The 20722-nt window shown below is 36.1% G+C and overlaps 3 protein-coding genes across 9 annotated transcripts in view; 2 read left to right on the forward strand and 1 right to left on the reverse strand.

The window, feature by feature from the left end:
- Positions 1–50: 50 nt before the first annotated feature.
- LOC122520853 (ionotropic receptor 93a) lies at positions 51–6960 on the forward strand. 3 transcript variants are annotated; one of them, XM_043641163.1, is made up of 17 exons: positions 51–148; positions 1472–1491; positions 1948–2109; positions 2177–2272; positions 2388–2537; positions 2680–2903; positions 3048–3212; positions 3304–3471; positions 3548–3781; positions 3846–4025; positions 4494–4724; positions 4973–5120; positions 5350–5701; positions 5771–5902; positions 6021–6181; positions 6308–6445; positions 6733–6960. In XM_043641163.1, the coding sequence occupies exons 1-16, from the start codon at positions 129–131 to the stop codon at positions 6403–6405; spliced, it is 2541 nt and encodes an 846-aa protein (XP_043497098.1). In that variant the 5' UTR covers positions 51–128; the 3' UTR covers positions 6406–6445; positions 6733–6960. The 3 variants fall into 3 exon arrangements, with proteins under 3 accessions (XP_043497098.1, XP_043497099.1, XP_043497097.1); XM_043641164.1 differs by having other exon boundaries at positions 51–143; XM_043641162.1 differs by lacking the exon at positions 51–148 and having other exon boundaries at positions 814–1491.
- An 84-nt stretch (positions 6961–7044) lies between these two features.
- On the forward strand, positions 7045–13322 carry LOC122520854. Of its 2 annotated transcripts, none has more exons than XM_043641165.1 (7): positions 7045–8086; positions 8433–8734; positions 8954–10055; positions 10136–10341; positions 10630–10815; positions 11267–11489; positions 13047–13322. In XM_043641165.1, the coding sequence occupies exons 1-7, from the start codon at positions 8050–8052 to the stop codon at positions 13184–13186; spliced, it is 2196 nt and encodes a 731-aa protein (XP_043497100.1). In that variant the 5' UTR covers positions 7045–8049; the 3' UTR covers positions 13187–13322. The 2 variants fall into 2 exon arrangements, with proteins under 2 accessions (XP_043497100.1, XP_043497101.1); XM_043641166.1 differs by having other exon boundaries at positions 11267–11408.
- LOC122520852 (serine proteinase stubble-like) overlaps positions 13298–20722 on the reverse strand; it is a 40954-nt gene continuing 33529 nt past the window's right edge. For all 4 annotated transcript variants that reach the window (XM_043641158.1, XM_043641160.1, XM_043641157.1 and 1 more), the window contains 7 exons: positions 17525–18531; positions 17153–17415; positions 16483–16849; positions 15700–16211; positions 15191–15488; positions 14968–15093; positions 13298–14600 (listed from right to left, as the gene is read on the reverse strand). In XM_043641158.1, coding sequence (XP_043497093.1) covers positions 14442–14600; positions 14968–15093; positions 15191–15488; positions 15700–16211; positions 16483–16849; positions 17153–17415; positions 17525–18531 — 2732 coding nt within the window. In that variant the 3' untranslated portion in view covers positions 13298–14441. The remainder of the gene's footprint in view (positions 14601–14967; positions 15094–15190; positions 15489–15699; positions 16212–16482; positions 16850–17152; positions 17416–17524; positions 18532–20722) is intronic.

Here is a 20722-nt window from a genome sequence, read left to right on the forward strand (position 1 = left end):
AAGAAAGGAGAGGGAAAGAGAGGATGGAAAAACTAGAAGAGAGAGAAAGAGAGAAAAAGATGAGTGAGCGAGTGAGAGGAAAGGAGTGCTGAAGAACGAAAACTACCACACGTTTAACTAATGTGTTCATGAGATGTATGACGGTAACGTATGTGCATACAAACAACATAGGATCATGCATGATCTCTCCACATCGCATTCCGAATCAACGTCGTCCAAGCATCGAGCAGACGACTATCTCTCTCTTTCTTTTTTTCTTTCTATCTCTTTTTCTTTTTCTATCTCTCTTTCTCTTTCTTGCTTTTTGGTTCTCTGCTTCGTGCACGTCTCGGTGCCTTAACGATGACGACCGAATTATCACGAATGCGAAACCGTTAAAGGAGGAACGAATATGTTACTTTTTTAAAAAAATCTTCTTATTTTTGGTTAATATATTTAGTATTATTTTATCATATTATTCGCATGTGTGTAATTTTATATTAAATAATTATTTATTCTGTTATTGGTCTCTCTGGCGGTATCCTTAAAAGCGTATGTTGGAAAGTAGTAAAGAATGTAGTCGACGGAAGCGGTCTTTCTTATCGTACTGCTTGATCGTACGGAAGTGGTGCACCGTCGTGCCACATACTATACATTGAAAATAAATATTTTATCTTTTTAACCTTCTTTTTTTTTTAATTTATATTTTTTATTTTTCTTATCAGACTTGTTTTATCGTCTATATTTAATATATTATTTATTGTTTATCTATATTTATAATTTTTATGTAAATAAATATGTCGTATAATTCAGAAAGAGAGAGAAAGAGAGAGAGAGAGAGAGAGAGAAATAATTTTGAGAGACACCCTGTATAGACAAAAATGTTTCTTTACGAGGGACAGAAGGTCTACAAGATGTTATCTATATGCAATTAACGATATCGAATCGGTAGTTTCAATTTCCCCAGACAGAATCACCACGTTTATGGAATAAGTTAAAAGTTTATGTGTATATATATCTCTCTCTCTCTCTCTTGGTGGAGTGTATCAACTGATTGTAAGTGTAGTATAACTGGATCAATGATGCATCTTATTTCAATTTCCACGAAAGATTCGATCGTTTCTTAATAATTGATTGAGAGAACGAACGATCGACCTTTCCGTCGATTCGTTGTAGAAACAAACGTTGCTCTCTAAAAAGAAAAAGGGATTATATCACGCCCTATCGTTATTACGTTTGGTTCTGATCAAACCACCATCGCGATATAATGGCTGAAAGAAAGTAATGAACTTTTCTATTATTCATTAATGTCTCCCGAGTATGTATATATACATATATATAGTATGTACACGTAGAAAGCGGATATATATCGGTGAGATCGCATATCAAGTTCATCGATAGTAATGACTTCCTTCCTTTTCTTCCTTTTATTGAGCGTCACCGTCTTGCTGCTATTCACTGATGCTTCTTCGGACATTTTGCCTTTGTCTAGACTTAGGAATGCCACTATGGGTACGTCTATCTTCTTTCTTTATTTGTCTTTTTATCTTTAATATAGAAACTAATGTGTCTGTTGTGTATATCATAGTTATTCACGTGTAATTGATTTTCTATCTCATTATTATCGAATTAAATTTCTTTTCTTATTTTTTTTTAGTATTATCATATAATATTATTTTTCGTATATCAGAATGATTCATTCGTAATTGATTGTATTAAATTATCATCGAACGTAACTCGTTCTATCTTCGTTTTTTTCTTTTCTTTATCGTTGTATTCTCTCGTGCATCATAACTATTAGCGGTATAATTGATTTTATATGATTATTTTTAAATCTAACTTATTCTTTATTTATCTTCATTTTCTTTTTTTTCTTGCCTCCTTATCATAGTAAATATCTTATGCATCATAGTTATTTACGAGTAATTGATCGTATTCAATTATTGAATATTATGTTGTTATAAGTAGCTGTCGTCATTGACAAAGGATTTTTTACGGGAAGAAACTTGGATTATCGGAAAGCACGTACAATTATCTTAGATTCGATTAACGAAATTGCAAATAAAGATATGCACGTGGGTTATATAATTGTACGTGCATTGCAGGACACGAACGTTGATCTTCGCAAAGGTAAGATGTTCGTTAAAATTAGATAAATTATTTGTATCCTCTCATTGATTGTGTTACGATTTTACAGATTACACGGTACTGCTGTCGATTGCGACATGTGATAAAACGTGGCATTTACATGAATCAGCACGACAATCTGGAGTTGTACATCTCGCGATAACAGGTAAATATAGTGATCTTTAAAGATAATGATAAATAATCAGGATGATTAACGTTAGATCGAATAATTTTCTTCTTAAAATAGAGAGACCAACAATTAATCTTAATTATTATTTTAGATCCTAACTGTCCACGAGTTCGAATATCCAATGGTATAAGCGTCCCGTTGATTGTTCCTGGTGAAGAATTGCCACAAATATTTTTAGATCTTCGTACTGCTCACGCATTGTCTTGGAAAAACGTTATCATTTTACACGATGACTCTTTTGGTAATCGACAAAAAAACGTACAATTTTAATTTAATTTTATTTTTATTTTCCCTTTTCACACACACACACACATACACAGTCCACTCGAGGATATGAAAGATATGTGACAACTTTTTTGTTCCTTTTTTTTATGTTGTTTTAGAAAAGGAAAAAATAGACCACGTAATTCGAGCCATAACGGGTGATCTACCGAATACGAAGTTGAACACTATTTCCAAGTCGATATTTTCCTTTAAACATTTTACTTCTGAGTGGGTCAGGAGACAACATATAAGGGGTATACTTAGTAACTTTCACATACAACAACTGGGCAATTGTTTCCTTATTATCGTCAACGTCGATACGATCACAGATGTTATGAAAGTTGTAAGGATCAACGTATTCATTTTACTCTAATTAATTCATTCGATTTCGTACAATATATGCAGTGAACATTTTTGGTAATTCTAAACTTTCGATTGGCAATGCATATATTTATGTTTATGTATATATATATTTTTATCTTGAAAGGCTAAATCATTAAAACTGGTTCATTCCGGTAATCAATGGTTGTACGTACTCACAGATGCCGAAAAAAGGAATAAGACGAATGTAACATATCTTGCAGATTTATTGCCAGAGGGTGGAAACATTGCTCTTATTTATAATATCACTAAATCTGATGATACCTGCAATGTAATCCTTTTTTTGATTAATATAAATATTATTTAAAAAATATAATTTTGATGAATAAGTCTCGATTAACAAGAAATTTTGTATTTTTTAGGTCGATCTTCTCTGTCATGTCAACGATTTTGTTCGATATTTTGCGAATGCTTTGAAAAATTCATTCCAAATGAAGAATGATTCGTCCAAGAACATCACCGATATGGAACATGAAATTTTCAGACCAACCAAGTTTCAAATACATCGACACATTCTCAAATACATTGATGTAAGGATTATTATTATTAAATTGTTCGTTAATGAGTTTTATAATTAACAGAAATGCTTTCTCTTGTATGTTTTAGGCGCAATTTTTAGAAAAGTCACACGTATCTGATAGAAAATGCGGGCATTGTTTGGTTTGGAAAATTTCTTCGGCTATTACTTGGGGAACTTATTTTCTTCACTATAGAAAGGCTGCTATTCTGATAGAATCGGGCACTTGGATGCCAAGACGTGGTGTTAATTTGTCTGACGTAATATTCCCTCACGTTGAGCATGGATTTAGGGGTATAAGTTTACCGATAGTGACTTTTCACGTGAGTAAACTTTGATATAATCAAAAATATATTAAACTTCATTAATATCGTTTTTTTTTTTTAGAATCCACCATGGCAAATGGTAAACGCGGTGAAGAACAACGGGGTGATTTACGGTGGATTAGTATTCGACGTGATCAAATATCTGAGTAAAAAATTAAATTTCACATACGCGGTTATTGTTCCGAAAATTGGAAACAACACGAAAGCTCGTGGTTCTACTAAAACGTTAAAAGTTGGAGAGGTCAGTCTTTCATGTTGATTAATTTTTAATTCTGACAGAAAATGTAAATCAATGGAAGAATTTGGAAGAATGTTGCGTATTCTAGGGTATACCTTGATATTTAATTTTTGTATAATAGAAAAAGGGTCTATGTTGCATTAGCAATGATTTAACTTGTCATAACTTTTTCTGGTTCTCTTATAAAGTTTGCATTATATAACGCAGCCTCTTTTTTCCAGACACGTTTAATTATTACTTCTATCAGTAAGAAATTACTTCTAAAGCCCCTGATAATAGACAATAAGAATTTTTTAATACTGTATGAACGGGTTGCCTATTTAAGGGGCGTCGACAAAAATTTCTTACCGATAAGTGATATTTGCAACCATCATTACCGACCATGTATGATGTGAAATCTATATCTAGGCGCACTATTTAAACTTAAAATTAAATTAAAATCTAATATATACAACGTATATAAATTTGTAGAGACCGCACGGAACTTTGACATCAGCAACGAGAAAATTACCTGAAGAGGTGTTAGAAATGGTTCGAACAAGGAAAGTATTTCTTGCTGCTTGCGCCTATACAGTCAATGATCTTGAGAAGAATGCCATTAATTTCACAACACCTATCTTCGTTCAAACTTATAGCTTCTTAACGTCAAGACCGACACAATTGTCGAGAGCTTTGCTCTTTACTTCGCCATTCACCAAAGAGGTATATACGATTTAACGATAGTGTTCATCATTCATACCAAAGTTCAATTAAGTAACTTCGAGAAAACTTACTTTACTTGTCTTACCTAAATACAGTGAAACTTAATGTTGAAATAGACATTTACGTTAAAACTATCGAATTTCTGACTGGCCAAATTACCAAAGTTAAACCAATAAAGTTTTGACGTTGTATCTTTTGAATTTACGCATGTTATACCATCATTCACGGTTGTTCGTCTTCTCTTTCAGACCTGGGCATGTCTGGCCGCAGCTATTATTATAATGGGTCCAATCTTATACCTGGTTCACAAGTACAGTCCAAGTAGTACGAAAACATCCGGCTTGAATTCATCCTGGCAGTGTGTCTGGTATGTCTATGGTGCGCTTCTTCAACAAGGTAATTATTCATCTTCTTCTCTAATTTATTATCTTTAATATAGTTGAAAAGAAAAAAAGACAAAAGAATTCTTTCCTTTTTATCTTCATCTAATCAGGAACAAATGGAAATAAATTCATGATTAATATTAACAATTTAATAATAATTATTAGTATTACAATAAATTTTAGATACATTTTCATGCATCATAGAATGATTGGTGGCTAATATTATGTAGTTTCGATTTTAGGAGGAATGTATTTGCCTAAATCAGATAGCGCGCGCATATTGGTGGGTATTTGGTGGTTGGTCGTAACAGTTCTTGTAGCAACTTACTCCGGAAGCTTAATTGCATTTCTGACATTCCCGAAAATGGACGATCCAATTTTAACGGTAGACGATCTTCTCGCACACAAGGATAGATTAACATGGGGTTTCCCGAATGGTAGCTTTCTCGAGGAATATTTACAAAATTCGGAAAACGAACAATATCGTTTGTTACTTTCTCGTTCAGAAAGGCATAACGATACGGAGGAGACAGATATTATTAGACGAGTTAAAGAAGGCAAACACGTTTTCATTGATTGGAGAAGTTCTTTGCGGTACATATATATATATATCTATTTGAATTTTATTCGTTAAAATAAATAATAATTATTTTCTAACGATAGGTTTCTAATGAGAAAGGATTTGTTATCCAGCGGTGTTTGTCATTTTTCTTTGAGTACCGAAGAGTTCATGGCTGAACCTATCGCGATGATCGTTCCTAATAACAGTCCTTATTTGTCGATCATAAACAGCGAGTAAGAGATTTTACAATATTTTTAAAATAAAAGAAAAGAAAAAAAAGCAACGTCTTCAATAAGTTTTATTGCGATAGAAATAATTTGTGTGATTTTCTTTTCTTGTTTTATATTAAAGATTGCACCGTATGTACGAATCCGGTTTAATAAATAAATGGATATCGGAAAAAATGCCTACGAAGGACAAATGTTGGGTAGGTGCAAATTCTAACGAAATCGTGGACAAACGTAAGGTCAACGTGGCCGATATGCAAGGAATATTTTTCGTACTTTTCATGGGTAATATGACAATAATTATGAAAGATTAGCGCTTAAATAAAAATATAATGTGCAATAGAATATGAAAAAAAAAAGAAAAAAAAACAAAACAAAAAAATAACAACAAATTAAATTAATTTTCAACAGGAATAGTTTTAGCGATCATATTTCTCTGCTGGGAATTTTATTGGCATAGACGAAAAGTATTGAAACAACGTAAATTGATCCAACCGTTCGTATCCTAAATAGAATTTTTCTTAAAGGAATACACACACATGTCTTTACGTAAGATCATTATAATTGTTATAATTTTAACATTCTTACAATAATATTAATAATAATAATAATAATAATAATAATAATAATAATAATAATAATAATAATAATAATAATAATATCGAGAAGAATAAACTATAGCATTATTCTTGCAACAATGTTTAGAAACGAAGTTTTACAATTAGAGAAATATCGGTTTACCGGTCTTTATTGTTTTATGGTTAAACGGAAACCAGACTTCTTGAGTTTAGGTTTGCAACTCTTATGGTTGCTCAAGTCCAAGTTGATTATCCTAGGATTTCGACGATGGATCGGCGGAAATGGTCGGCAAACGGAAAAGGTCCTGCACGCGCGTAATATTATTATACCGTGTGATGGGGAATTGCAAGTGCGAGTTAATTATCGCACGTGAGGCCACTCACTGTCGATCCTCTCAATGTATTTAGCAACGATTTGTGTGATGGTGGTGCTTACCTGGTAAGCAAGGTAAAAGTCATGAAATTACATAATGTATTTGCTGTGGATATATCCTTTTCTTCTTCTTCTTCCTCTTCTTCTTCTTTTTCTTCTTCTTCTTCTTCTTCAAACTGTCTTCCTCGAAAACCGGGTTTTCGCATGGCGTGTTTTTTCAACCGCTTACGTTAGAAACGCGTAATCAACGAAATTTATAACTATATAATACGCAGTAAGGTATCGTTGAAAAGCAGGATATTGCATTTCTGTAATACTCAAAAAACATTTCGCAAAGGGGAAAAAAAAAAGCTCAAACGTAATAGGCTCTTCCTACGTTTAGAGAGAAGTTAAACGACACGTTTCGGCACGGTAAGAGTAAAACTAACTATATAATAGCGAATAACGAGATATTATAAAAGATCATTGGAAAAACTTGTTCGTACATTTACTATAACTATAAGATGGATCTTCGTGTTAAAGGGAAAAACATAATTGTCTCAAGAAACGAACGAACGAATTATTTCTAATAAACTTTCGTGTATATCCAAACATTTCGTATCACTTTTCGAGAAAAATAAAACTTATAAATATATTCAAATCAACTTTATCTTTCGAGGAATAAAAAAAAACAAACGTAAAAATAAAGAATGAAAAGTAAGAAAAAAAAAGAAAAAAAGGAGAACAAGAAGGGTACGCAATTAGGTTTATGTCAAAGCTAGGAAGAAGATCGAACGTTGGTAGGTGGGAAAGCGATAGGAGGAGGAACGGCAGGATGCGGGGTTGTCCACCTGATGACCTTGCCGTTGAAAAAATCCTGGAATGGCCGGCAGCGAGCTCGGAACTGCCGGTGTGAGCCATCTGCGAGCCAGTTCAGTCGTAGAACCCGCGAGACTAGGACTAATCCTAATAAACGCCGACGTCGTCACTGAAGTCGGATAAACGAGCACACGACGAGTTCTTAACTATACTCTTTCAGTCTTATAGTCTTTCAGTTAATCGAGAAATTACGGTTCGATGAGTCGTTTGCCGATCCCCATGAGGTGAGATCAACTCTTACGAATACCGAGAGAGAGAGAGAGAGAGAGAGAGAGAGAGAGAGAGAACCAGATCCAAAGTTGAAGAAGAACGTCACGTGAGAGTAAAACGAGAAATAGAAAGAAATGGGACTATCACCGATCTGTATCTTATTATTGCAACGTAAGTATTATGGTTTTTATTCTTTTCTCTTTTTCATTTCCATACCGTGATTCTTATTTTTACGAGAATTTTATTTTTCGTTTGATATTTTAACGCCTGTTATTCTTTGATTTCCTTCTTGATGCTTGTTCTTTTCTTTTTTTTTTTTTATCCCTTCTTATTATTCTTCAGCTCGTGGCATTTATGGACAATTATTGTTGATTCAAAATGTTAATAAGAAATGATTGAATAATAGTATTAAAATAACTTCAAAAACTTTGACAGATTTTCTTCGATATTAGTATTTAGTAATATAAATATGTTATATGAGATAATTTTATGTATTTTTTGTCTTTTTTATTATCAGTGTCATCCGGTATCGCACACTCGTATCAAAAAACAGATTTCGATGGTTGGTATCAACCGGTTGCACGTCGACCAGTCGACGTTGTTACCGATATTGTCAACGATCTCGGGGTGAAGATACTTCAACAATACAATAATATTGGAAATGTTGCATTTTCACCGATCGGAGTTGCATTCGTTCTTGCTGCACTTTACGAAGGATCAGCTGGCGGTGGAAGTCGTCAGATAACCGATGCATTGGCTCTGCCACACGATCGAGATATCACCAGAATTGGTTTTCGTGATATTCATCGTCGACTAAGAGTAAGAATTCTAATGATTTGCAATGTTGCGTAAATAATTTCGATATAGATCGTGGCTCGTTTCGCGACATTAGTTTTCTTTCCCTTTTTTATCGTTTAGTTTATAATTTTCTTTTTTATCGCGGTTACGAAATTTCTTCGAAAGAAACGCGCGTCGTCAAGGCGTGTATTGCTGCTTCAATGAATTAATTATTTTTCTTGTTTTCTTTTTCTCTTCAAGACTTACCTGAACGCCGACGGTTTTTTGGGCGGTTTAACGTTAAACAAAGAAAATACAAAACTTCGAGCAGAATACGAGGACATCCTACGATTTTACGGATTCAATCTATCTGACATAGATGAGAAAGAATTAAACGATACGACGACAACGTTTGCACCAATTACCGAAGCTACGAATGCACCTATCACCGAATCAGAGGATTCGACTAAACCAACGACAATTATAATCGACGTTAGTCAACCCTCAGTATCTCCCACAGTTATCACAGAGTCTACAGAGTTACCCGTAACTTCAACGGTATCTCCTATGACCGAAACATTTGGAACTACGATCGATGAGAAAATGGTATCGGACAGTCTAACACAATTATCTAATATTACTACTGCGATTTCCAACGCGACCGAGGCTAATACCTTTCCAACAACTGCATCCGATGTTAATTCGGAAACTACGTCTCCAAATTCGCCAGTTTCTACACAATTGCCAGCTGTTACAATGCCATCGGAGACAATGCAAAGTACAAAGATGGTCGGCCAAACAACTATCGGAGCTACGAGTACAATCATATCGAATATTCCTGATACGACTACAACGATGACGACGATGATGATGGGTGACTCTCAGACAACGGTTAACACTGCTACTACGAATTCAATGGAAAATGTGGGAAACACGATGACGCCAACGAGTACGTTAACTGTTACTACGATAATTGCACCAGTAACATCTTTGGATATGCAAGGTAGTTCAATGGATTCGACCGGTGGTCAGACCGAGGCAATGACCTTGCCTATGGATATATCGTCGACACCGATCCAAACGAACATAACAACGACTTCGGTTTCCGACTTAACGGCAAGCATGCCGAGTAATCTCGAGGTCGTAACTCCCACCGAGGAAAGTACCGTTTCGACAAATCAGCCGACAACGGGTGGACCAATTACCATGCTCGGTATTGTGGACCTTGGAACTACGAATTCTATGAACCAGGATGGACAGCAAGGAACTACCACTGTTCCAGTTACGTTACCAGATGCCTCGGGGAATCGGCTTCGCAAACGAAATACTAGAAATTCCCGAGGCTACTTCTCCAGTTATCCAGGTAATTATTAATTATTTATTATCGATTATAACGAACGATCATATGATGGTCATTAATCTTATTTCATCTTGTTTTTTCAGACGAGGGTATTTGGATGCAGGACCTTGGCATTTGGAAAACCAATCCGATCGTCAAAAATGAAGCTTCCGTTAGGGATTCCACTGAAATATCATTTCTGGTGAACGGTTGCGACGTGTCCTCGGTAATGGCCACCAGATACGTTGCGGTTCTACCTTTTGCGTACTTTCCATCGTTGCAAGCTGTTGCTGTTGAATTTCCCTTGGACGTAAGCCGCAAAATTGCTTTTTAAAACAAATACGAATGCACGAATTCAATTATACAGGACAGTATTGTGGCTGAGCTTACGTGCCTCGTTGAAGTATCTCCGTTATTTTTTTGTTTTCGCAAAATGAAATGCTGAGCTCATTGGATGATTGGATACACACACATCGTGTTTTTACTTTTAAATTTAAGGGACTAAGAACGCGTATTTGAAAAACATTATAAGCTTCCTCCTGTTGTGGTTTGTCTCGTGAAACACGATGAAAGATTCTTCTTCTTGTTTTTGCTCAAGGATCCGAGATACAACATTCTTCTTCTTATGCCAACGGATAGAACAGATACGCATCGTCTTGCGAGAAATCTCGGCGGGAAGTCATTGAGATGGTTACGGAAGCAGTTGCAACCAGCTTGGGTCAGGGCCACCATACCTTCCTTCATGCTACGAGGTTTTGTCACCCTTACGCCTTTCCTTCAAAGAGTGAGTAGTCAACTATCTTTTTTTTATTTCTAGTTTTTTCACACATTCTTCATCCCAATGTCGTTTAAAACGTCTCGGTGGTCATTGTAGCGTGTTCCAAAAGAAAAAAAAAATATACAAGACAATTTCAAAAGTAATTACTATTTCTATCTTCCGGGTTAGGTTGCTCGATATTGCATCATTAGTCTCGGACATTAAATTCCTAATTACTTAATCGCGTTATAATTCGCTTAAAAATCTTCATTCTATATACCTGCTACGAAAAAAATCAAATTTCATTTCTCTCGGAATCATTTAGCGCTCGCCTCTACGGTGTCGTACAAAATATTTTCTTGTTTTTCTTTTCTTGTTTTCTCTTTTTCTTTTTCCTTTTATTCGACTTATAGTTCGATTTTATTATTTGTCAGATAGAAAATTAATTATTAACGTTTCTTGTGTTTTATTCTAATAGCTTGGAATAACCGATGTTTTCGAGCCAAGAGTAGCCGACTTGTCACCGATGACTCCGGATTTGGGTGTCTACGTTAGAGACGTCCAACAAAGCATAGGTGTTAATATAAGGAATTACATGAAACCGGACAGGACCCACTCTCGTGAGTCAACTAATATCGAATCACCGATTCTTCCCGTCGTACAACCTCGTCGGGATTCTTACCGTTTTCTACTTCATTCAGGTTTTATTCTATGCTTTGTACATACTATTGCACACTATCTTCCTAATATATATATTTTTTGTTTTTTTTTTTTGTTTTAACTTATCAACCTTGACCGTTTCTCTTCGAAACACTTGTTTTTTTTTCTCTCGGTCTGATTTTTTCCAATTCGAAAATTATTCAACGAACGAGATTATGTTCGTTCGTTCGAGTAAAATCGCAAAGTATAATGTTTTTTAACGCGTGATACGAACAACGTACTTACGTTTGTCGCTTGTCAAGTATTTTAAAAGAAAAAACGTTGTTGAATGGGGGAGAATGATTATTACGTTGCAACAATTTGTCGCAACCAGAGAGTAAAATTGCAATTTGTTTCGCCTTTGCTTGTTGTTCCTATCGGAAAGATCTCGTATGACAATTTGTAAATGACAAACCGTCCTACGTCATTCCCTTCTCTCCGACACGTAAGGTTCGACAATGGCCGGTTATTACTACTGGCGCGTTGCCCGATTGTTGGTTTTTTTTCCTTTTATTTCTTTTGCTTTTCATTCTAACTTCGTTTTCTTTATATTCCCCGTTCCCTCCTCCCTCCAACTACCTACGTTAGAAAAATAGGTGCGCTATTATCGTCGTTAACGATGGTAAAAGATTTGTTAAACCACATTACCGAAACGCATTATGCGTTTCTTTGAAATTACGTGCTACGATTCTTGGTTTTTCTTTTTTTTTTTCGAAAGTGACCATCACGAAGGTAAAAACGTTAAAGTCGTTCGTATCAAATTATATTCATGTTATTTGTTAAATTTTACTTTGAAATAAATTCGAGTTTCTCTTACCGATCAATTTCTTTTTTTTTTTTTTTTAAATCGTGCGATTTGAAATATTTTTAGCGTAAGATCTGTAATTTTCAAATGAGGCATTTTATTTAGCATTTATTATAATTACTTGTAACGTTGTTCAGGGCTTGAGTGAGATTTAGTAGAGAGAGATCGTTTACTATAGAGAATATTTCTCAGTATTGTTGTAAAGTTCGTTTAATTTAATAGCTGATATCCTGGGTGAGTCAGAAAAAAGAAACGAAGGAAAAGACCTTGCGCGAAATCTTTTCGTAATTTAACATTTTTATTATTATTTTTATTATTATTATTATTATTATTGTTTTTATTTACCTGTTGGTTATCGACAATTTATATAGTTCTTTTAATATGTATGTGTTTGTTTGTGTGTATGTGTGTGTGTCTGTATGTGCATTTGATTTGTTAATTACCTTATCCTTGCTGCATCTGTACACTTATTATTAGAATTTTTTTTTAAACTAATAGCATGGTGATTTTATTAATATGATACGAAAATTGTTTAAAAAATATCTTACCTATGAGTATATTTTTGTATATTAATTTGTTCACATGTAAAAGATGAATATATCTTTTAAGGATTATCTTGCCATATGAGTTTTTACTAAATAGCAAATACTTTTTTTACATTCAATAATATACTCATAAGTTGTGTATTTGTTTAACAATTCTTGTATTTATATGTTAATAACGTTGAAATAATAAAATATAATATCATTTGTAGGAAATGGTTTATTCGAACGTGCCGGACCAGTGCCTTTCACAGTCGTTCATCCATTTCTTTATTTTATCATCGATACTGAAACATCGGTAACATTGATTGCCGGTAAAGTGGATGATCCTCTTAATTCAAGAATCATTTAGAATTAACATCGATAATTAATTTCAACGCGAATTAGATACGATGATCATTCGATAATGATTAAACGAGTATGTTCGAGTAAATGAACAAACGAAATGAAAAACTCTCCAAAGTAATAATAAACGTATATTTATTTGACGACTCTTATAAATAACTACAAACTTATAAACAAGTATACATATATATATGTATATTTATTTATTTAAGTTTCCTTTTTCTCTATTTCGCACACATACCTTTTTTTACTCTACAATTGTTCACTGTACGCTGTACAAGTTTACCTGTTTGTCAAGAAGAAGAAAAAGAGGAAAAAGAAGAAGAAGAAGAAGAAGAAGAAGGAGAAGAAGAAGAAGGACGAATCGAAAATCGAACAAAAGAAAGTAAGAACGATAACAATAATTATTATCGTTAATAAAATGTCGTAAGGAACGGGGCAAGATATCTCAGCTTTTTTCAATGATTCAAAAACGAAATAATAATCGTCATACTGCAGACAATTTTAAGAGACAACAACGAGTTATACATAAAATAACGATAATAATTAAGTCGAGATATAATAATTCAGGATTTTTTTAATTCGATCCATATTAATTTTGTTACGATGATCAAAAATATTATCGTATTTCTATCATACGAAAAGTTTCGAATCGGTTCGTTTGTTCGATGATTCGTTAACAGGACGTTTAATTATTTTATTTCTTATCGTCTAAAAAATATATTATCATCTTACTCGTATAAATACAGTTCTATCACGAGCGCGAATAAAGCGCGGGGACGTTCCTTTCGTTCCTGACACCGAACTTGCAGCTCGTATTTTTTTACTTTCTTGTCATTTTCAATTAAAAGGACAACGTCATAAGAAAAACGACACGATCATTGATAAAACTCGATCATCGCGTGCAACGTGCAACCACGTGCATTTTTGTCACGATGATGTTTCATCCTTTGCACAACATTTTTTCGTATACGAATATGAACGATTTCCTAATAGCAAAATCAATAACATTTTCTTTCTTTTTCAATGTAATAAGATGAGTGAAATCTTTTTTGCTCAACTCCCTCTTTCCCTCCCTCCCTACTCCGCCCACCATGATCGAAAGGATAACGCGTTAATTGATATTTGCATTTCGCGAGCATTATCATCATCATCATCATCATCATTTATCGACGCATCGACGATTAGGAACCGTTGACGAAGATTTGTCTTTGAAATAAAAAACAAAATAAATCGACGTCCGTATAAATAAGCCCGAGACGTCATGTCACGTTTTTCAATATCCAAGGTACGAACTTGGATATTCTCGTACATACGCCTGGTAAGTTGGCTTCGGCACATCCTATACCCCAAGATATTATTCCAGCTAGAAAATATCTACCATCTTTTCCGCGTACTTGAAGAGGACCACCCGAGTCGCCCTGAAAACAAAGAATTTTCTTTTTAACATTTTTACGAAATTGATTGACACTTATCACACTCATTTCATTCTACCAATCTTTTTACGGTCACTCTTGTAATCGAACAACACACGATTTTTGTCTTTCGTTTCTACGATTGGATCATTCATTCATGTTACCAATCGTGTATTAACGTTGCTTGATCAATATTTGTTTGAATATTTAATTTAACATTTAATTCAATAATTAAGATCAATATAAAATTCCAATTAATCGGATCGTTGATCATATTTAATATAAATTTGTAGTTTATCCAACATTTAATATATAATATTATCATCGAGCAAATGTATAATAAATTCGTAAAAAAATGAATGAATAAAATTACCTGACAAGAATCCTGTCCTCCAGTCTCGTAACCGGCACACAAGAATATGTCCGGTATAAATTCGTGTCTGCCCGCCCTGAGGAACATCGACTTACACCTGTCGTTACTAACGATCGGCACAGAAACCTGGAATCACAGAAAGCACGTTGACAAATAGGCATAGAGATTAGACGGGAATGTGTTTAGTTGGAAAGGATGAAAGGAGTATAAGAAAAACGACAACCTCTTGAAGCACGGAAGGTAAGGTTCCACCTTCGCTCAATCTTCCCCATCCAGTGACGGTCGCGTTTTCTCCTATAAGAAGATCGTCGGTAGCTGGCAGGCATATTGGCGATATGTGGGGTGCGAAGGTCAATGAACTTTCCAATCTGACCAATGCAAGATCGTACTCGTAAGTAAAAAAATTGTATTTCGGGTGAACCACTTTCTTGGCAACTCCACGTTCGACGTAGGGCAAACGTTCCTGGACCGACGAGAAATCATATTCCCCGACCCGTATTCGAATTTGCGATGTCAGTAAGCTAAAAAAACATCAAACAACATTCATTTAAGCGGGACATTTTTCTTACGAGTCAAATGATGTTATTCGAGACACAACAAATCTATCGATCAAAATCATTCGACGAAAAGAATCGTTATGCTTGCCGTGAGAATTTATTAAAAGTTATTGATAAAAGATAGAAAGATGTGTAATTCATTTTGCCGATAATAATTCTCGTAATTCGTGCTTACTCGTCGACACAATGACCCGCAGTAGCGATCCAATTTTCATTGAGTACCGCACCGCCGCAACGATGAGTACTTGAAAAACCGAAGAAGGACGTACGCCTAACCGACACCTGCCAAGGCCATCGACCGAACGGTGCATCCTTGCCACCGACGATCCTGGTTTCGGGAAGTGGAAAAAGCGGAGGGACACCGCATTGCGTGCCCTTATTGTCGGCTACCGCTGACACCGTCATCATTGTTCCTGTCTTCGTAATGGCCTCCGGAGTTGTTGATTTTAACATCGATTCCGTAGACTTTGTAGTAGACGTTGTTGCAGTCGTAGTTGATGGTTTTTCCGTAGTAGTCGTAGTTGTACTGGTAGTGGTAGTAGTAGTTGTTGTACTGGTGGTAGTCGTTGTTGTCGTGCTAGTGGTCGACGTTGTGGTCTTCTTCGTCGGTCTCGTTCTCGTTGAGGTCTCAAAGTGGGACGTTGTTATGTAGTGCGCCGAACCCACGGGTTTGTGGTATTCGGTACTCTAAGAGGAATAAGGTGAGTACATAAGTAAGAAGGTTAATTTCGTTTCCGTAAACAAAGTATGGTGAGATAAGGGTAATTACGTTTTTAAAGAACAATCGTTTTTCTTTTTTCCTACGAACTGTTCACAGGTCAAAACGATTAGTCTTATTTCGAGAATTATTTAAAAATTTGTTTTAATTATTATTCAAACACTCTCTCGAGATCGAGATATTAAAATCAATATTTGAATAATTAAATAATAAGGATTTTGATGATCGTTCGAAACGTACTTCTTGTGACTCGGTAGGCTTGAAACTCGCTTGATGAGGAAAACTCTCAGGTCCGTTTTGCATCAAACTAGGATTATCGGTCCAGTGTGGTTTCAATGACGGCCTGGGTGGAGTCCAGCTGTTTTCCGACCAGAAATAAGAGCTAGCACTGAAAGGTCTGGTAGTTTCAAACGTGGTTGACGGTTTTGCCGATGAAGAGAAGGTTGACGAGGTTGTGGAGGTGGAGGCGGAGGAGAAGGAGGACGAGGATGAGGTTGAGGACAACGACAAGGTGGACGAAGACGATGACGAAGGTCTTTGCTTCGTTACAAACGCCGGCTCTGTGGTAACTTGCCAGTGAGAGGTTTGTGGTACGGATCCGGCTGCGCTAGAATGAAAGAAAAGTTTTAAGCGTTGGCTCGGAAACTTTCATCTCCACTCCCAGTACTTTTCTTTTATATCTTGCTACGCGTAATCGATAATAAATAAAATAGAGATATGGAACGCGCGCGCGCAACGCGGCGTGTAATTAGAAGCAAAATTCCAACCCGATAAAGATCGATATGCGTTTTTTCAATTCATTTTTCCACATTTTCATAACTTTCCCTCTAAATTCTTCCCCCTGCCCGTTTTTTTTTTTTAATTACAATAATATTCGCAAGTTTGATTACTCGACCACGTAGTCGGATACCTGGTCGGTTGACTGTTGAAGTACGTAGGTCTTGGTGATGTGGTTGTTTTTGGGGACACGTCCGAATTATTGGGTTTCAGGACGAAGCTCGGTCTCGCATCGGTTTGACTGCTCAAAGAAACTGGTCGAAATGTTGTAGTCTTGATTGAGAAATACGGCTTGGAGAAATCCGTCAATGGTTTCAGGGTAGCTGGTTTTGTGGCCCATTGCGGTCGTTCGGTGTGTATGAGATTTATATTGGAATGCTGATTTTTCATGGGTTCCTAATAAGAAATAATAAATTAATATATCTCGTAATAATAAAAATATCAATATATATATATATATAGTTATTTATATTTAATACTAATAAATAATAGATATATTTCTTACATTTTCATTAACAGAATTGACGTACGGTCGATGTATCGTTTCCTGCACGCTGAGATCAGCATCTTCAACCTTTTCGTCATCTGGTCTCGACTCCGAGGGTCTTTGGTTGTTCGGCCAGTTAGGCCTCTTCGATTGTCCGTCGTTCGACGCATGTTCCTTTCCAGGTAAGCGTATCACGAGTGTATTGGGCGAACTTCCCACTTTATCCTTAAAACCTTGATAATTTGCGTGTCCTTGAAATTGCAGATCAACTTTATCTTCCGCGTTGACATCTGGCCTGATCTTTTGTTGAGGCAACTGTGATTCATGGAAGTTTGGTTTTTTGGTACCCTGAGAGTTGTCGGCCCAATAAGAAGAAGAAGAAGAAGAAGAAGAAGAAGAAGAAGAAGAAGAAGAAGAAGATGAAGAGGATCCAGCCGGTAGGACGGAAGTCTGAAATCTGTCAGTATGTTCGGACGTTGGTTTTGCGTGGGGTCTCTTTTGCAAAGGTCGAGCAACGTTACTCGAAGGTGTTTTGAATGGTCTCGGTGAAGCGTGTAGTCCAGTGTGAGAAGATGATTGCTGATGAACTGCACTCGGCCTGGAAGTACTCGAGACCGGGAAGTTGGTATGAGAGGTCAAGGTAAACCTAGTCGTTTCACTTCCCAGTACTTCCGTTAGTATTGGCCTGAGAGTATTCGACTCATGATGAAGATGATGATGATGATGATGATGATGTTGTTGTTGTTGTTGTTGTTGTTGTTGTTGTTGCTGTTGCTGTTGCTGTTGTTGCAGATCTCCTTGTTCCTCGTGACGATGATCTTGTTCCTGTTGATGCAACTGATGTCCTTGGGAGACTATTGAGTTAACCGTAGAATTGTGTACGCAACAGCTACCGAACATGAATGTGTCGACGCACACACCTACGTGCGTGCCTTCCGATTTGATACACTCCCAGACGAACATGCAAGTACCTTCGTGGCCACCTGGACCGGGCACTTTGCAAGGCTTCGGACTGATCTTGTAGCCTAGGATCAAGCAAGAACTACGATCGCAATCTCGTTTGATCGAGGAAAATCAAAACGTTGGGTGGTTACTCTTCTTCTAGGTTCTCGGTCATGGGTGCAGAACCATAAAAGTTGGTATACCAACCGAGCTACAACTACAAGTAGCTGAACGAGGAGCACCGGTAAGTGCAAGTAATGCATGTAATACGATCGTCGAACGGACATCGTGCGCTCAGGGTCACGATAAAATCTAACGACCGTGGAGATTATATCGGGTGTCTAATGAACGGTTACTTCGCTCTCGCGATAATCTAGCAGGAGTTATACGTTTGGCGCACGACAAGTCTATATATATATATATATATATATATATGAGTGTGTATATTACGTCCTAGTGTGTATGTGTGTGCGTGTGTATCGTGTGGAAGCAAATCGATGCGTAACACTCCTTCACCTAGCGTTTCTACTTCTAGCGGTTTCCTTAATTGAATTTACCTATTAGTCGTTCGGTATTTGTTCGCTCCAACGGATGGGATTATTATTTCGAGAAAAAGACACCTCTCTACGCGCCGGCTTTCGATACTTTTATCATGAAAAATCGCAGAATGCATGCGAGCTACTATTACACCACCACCACCACCACCACCACCACTACTATCACCCAAGTCAAGTTACTCTCGCCGTAGTAAAGGAGACAAGATTTAACGGTTATAAATTTGCCGCGTGTTTCCTCGTATTTAATCATCGATTCCATTGATCTCTGGCGACGCATAACAACAAAAAGAGAGAAAGAACAAAAAACAATTTATTATTTTTCTTTTGACACACGATAAATACCTATACGTTTCACATACAGGCATATCTATCTATATTATTGAAATTGATAATACATTTTTCACATAGTTTCGGGAAAAATAAATATGGAAATTTAATTCAAATTTACATCCACGATTTATAAATTTTCATTCGAATTATGAACGAATGAGAGACAAACGTTTATTTTCAATTATACGAGTCAAATGAATTTTATTTCATTCCCGAAAGGAAACCTGTTGTCGGAAACGTCATTAGAGTGCATCATGGATGAACTCCGTTGTCCCCCTCGATGTCGCGTCTTCGTCTTGCTGCTAGGTGAAAGTGTACCACTTGTCGATAAGCACGCGCACGCTTACCTGCGAGCTTCGGCGAATAACCAAAAGGAAATAAGAAGGAAAATAAAGAAAAGAAAAAAAGAGTAGAAAATAAAAGAAAAAAATAAAATAAAAAAGAAAAAAAAAAGCAAAGAGAGAGAGAGAGAGAGAGAGAAATAAGAGGCAGAAAATACGTCGAGGTTTTTTAATTGCGGGAATGGAGAGAGACAGGTACGTACGCACGTAAACCTGGGCCAGGTCGTTAACCGTGTCGTTTCTTCTTCTAGTTACACGTACGCTATGTTGTTACACGGAAACGTAAATTACTAGCGTCTTTTGACACCGCAATGCATTTCTTTTTTTCTATTTTTCTTTTCCTTTGTCAAAACTCGTATGCAACGAGTAATAGGCAAAAAATGAGATGCGATGAAACGTGTCGCAAATACTTAATAATTTCACTTAAATTCAAATTTAATTTAAACGTTATAATTTTCTATCAAAAATTTTCATTCGTATCTAACGAATGTAATATCTTTAAAAAAAAAAAGGTGAAACACGAGTCCAAGATTAACCGCGGAGATTTCGTAAATAAATTAAACGACGTGCCGTTAAATGTCGGCTACGAGTTAAATTTTGTTCGTTCTCTGGAAGGGCTCGGGGTAAGATGGGGGAGGGACAAGGTGGTGGTTAATCGTTACGAATGGTTTTTTCTCGAATAGTTTTTGTTCCAGGTTGTCTTTCTTCGAATCAACAGAAAGTCAGACGACGACGTTTACGTAGTCTCTCTCTCTCTCTCTCTCTCTCCTTGTCTTTCATTCGCTTTTCTTTTCTCACGCTCAAACACGGCTGGCTGCACCTTGACCGATTTCTCTTTCCAATTAGGCGTTACACATTTGAGAAAAGGAATCCACCCTTGGGTAAAACGGAGATTGAAGATAATTGAAGGTGAGTATAGACAGAGAAAGGTAGAGAATGAGAATGAGAATGAGAATGAGAATGAGAATGTGAAAGAGAAGTAGAGGAAAAAAGTAGTAATAGTAGTAGTAGTAGTAGTAGTAGTAGTAGTAGTAGTAGTAGTAGTA

The sequence above is a fragment of the Polistes fuscatus genome, unplaced genomic scaffold (assembly GCF_010416935.1).
Source record: "Polistes fuscatus isolate 324 unplaced genomic scaffold, CU_Pfus_HIC Scaffold4, whole genome shotgun sequence".
Lineage (NCBI taxonomy): Eukaryota > Metazoa > Arthropoda > Insecta > Hymenoptera > Vespidae > Polistes > Polistes fuscatus.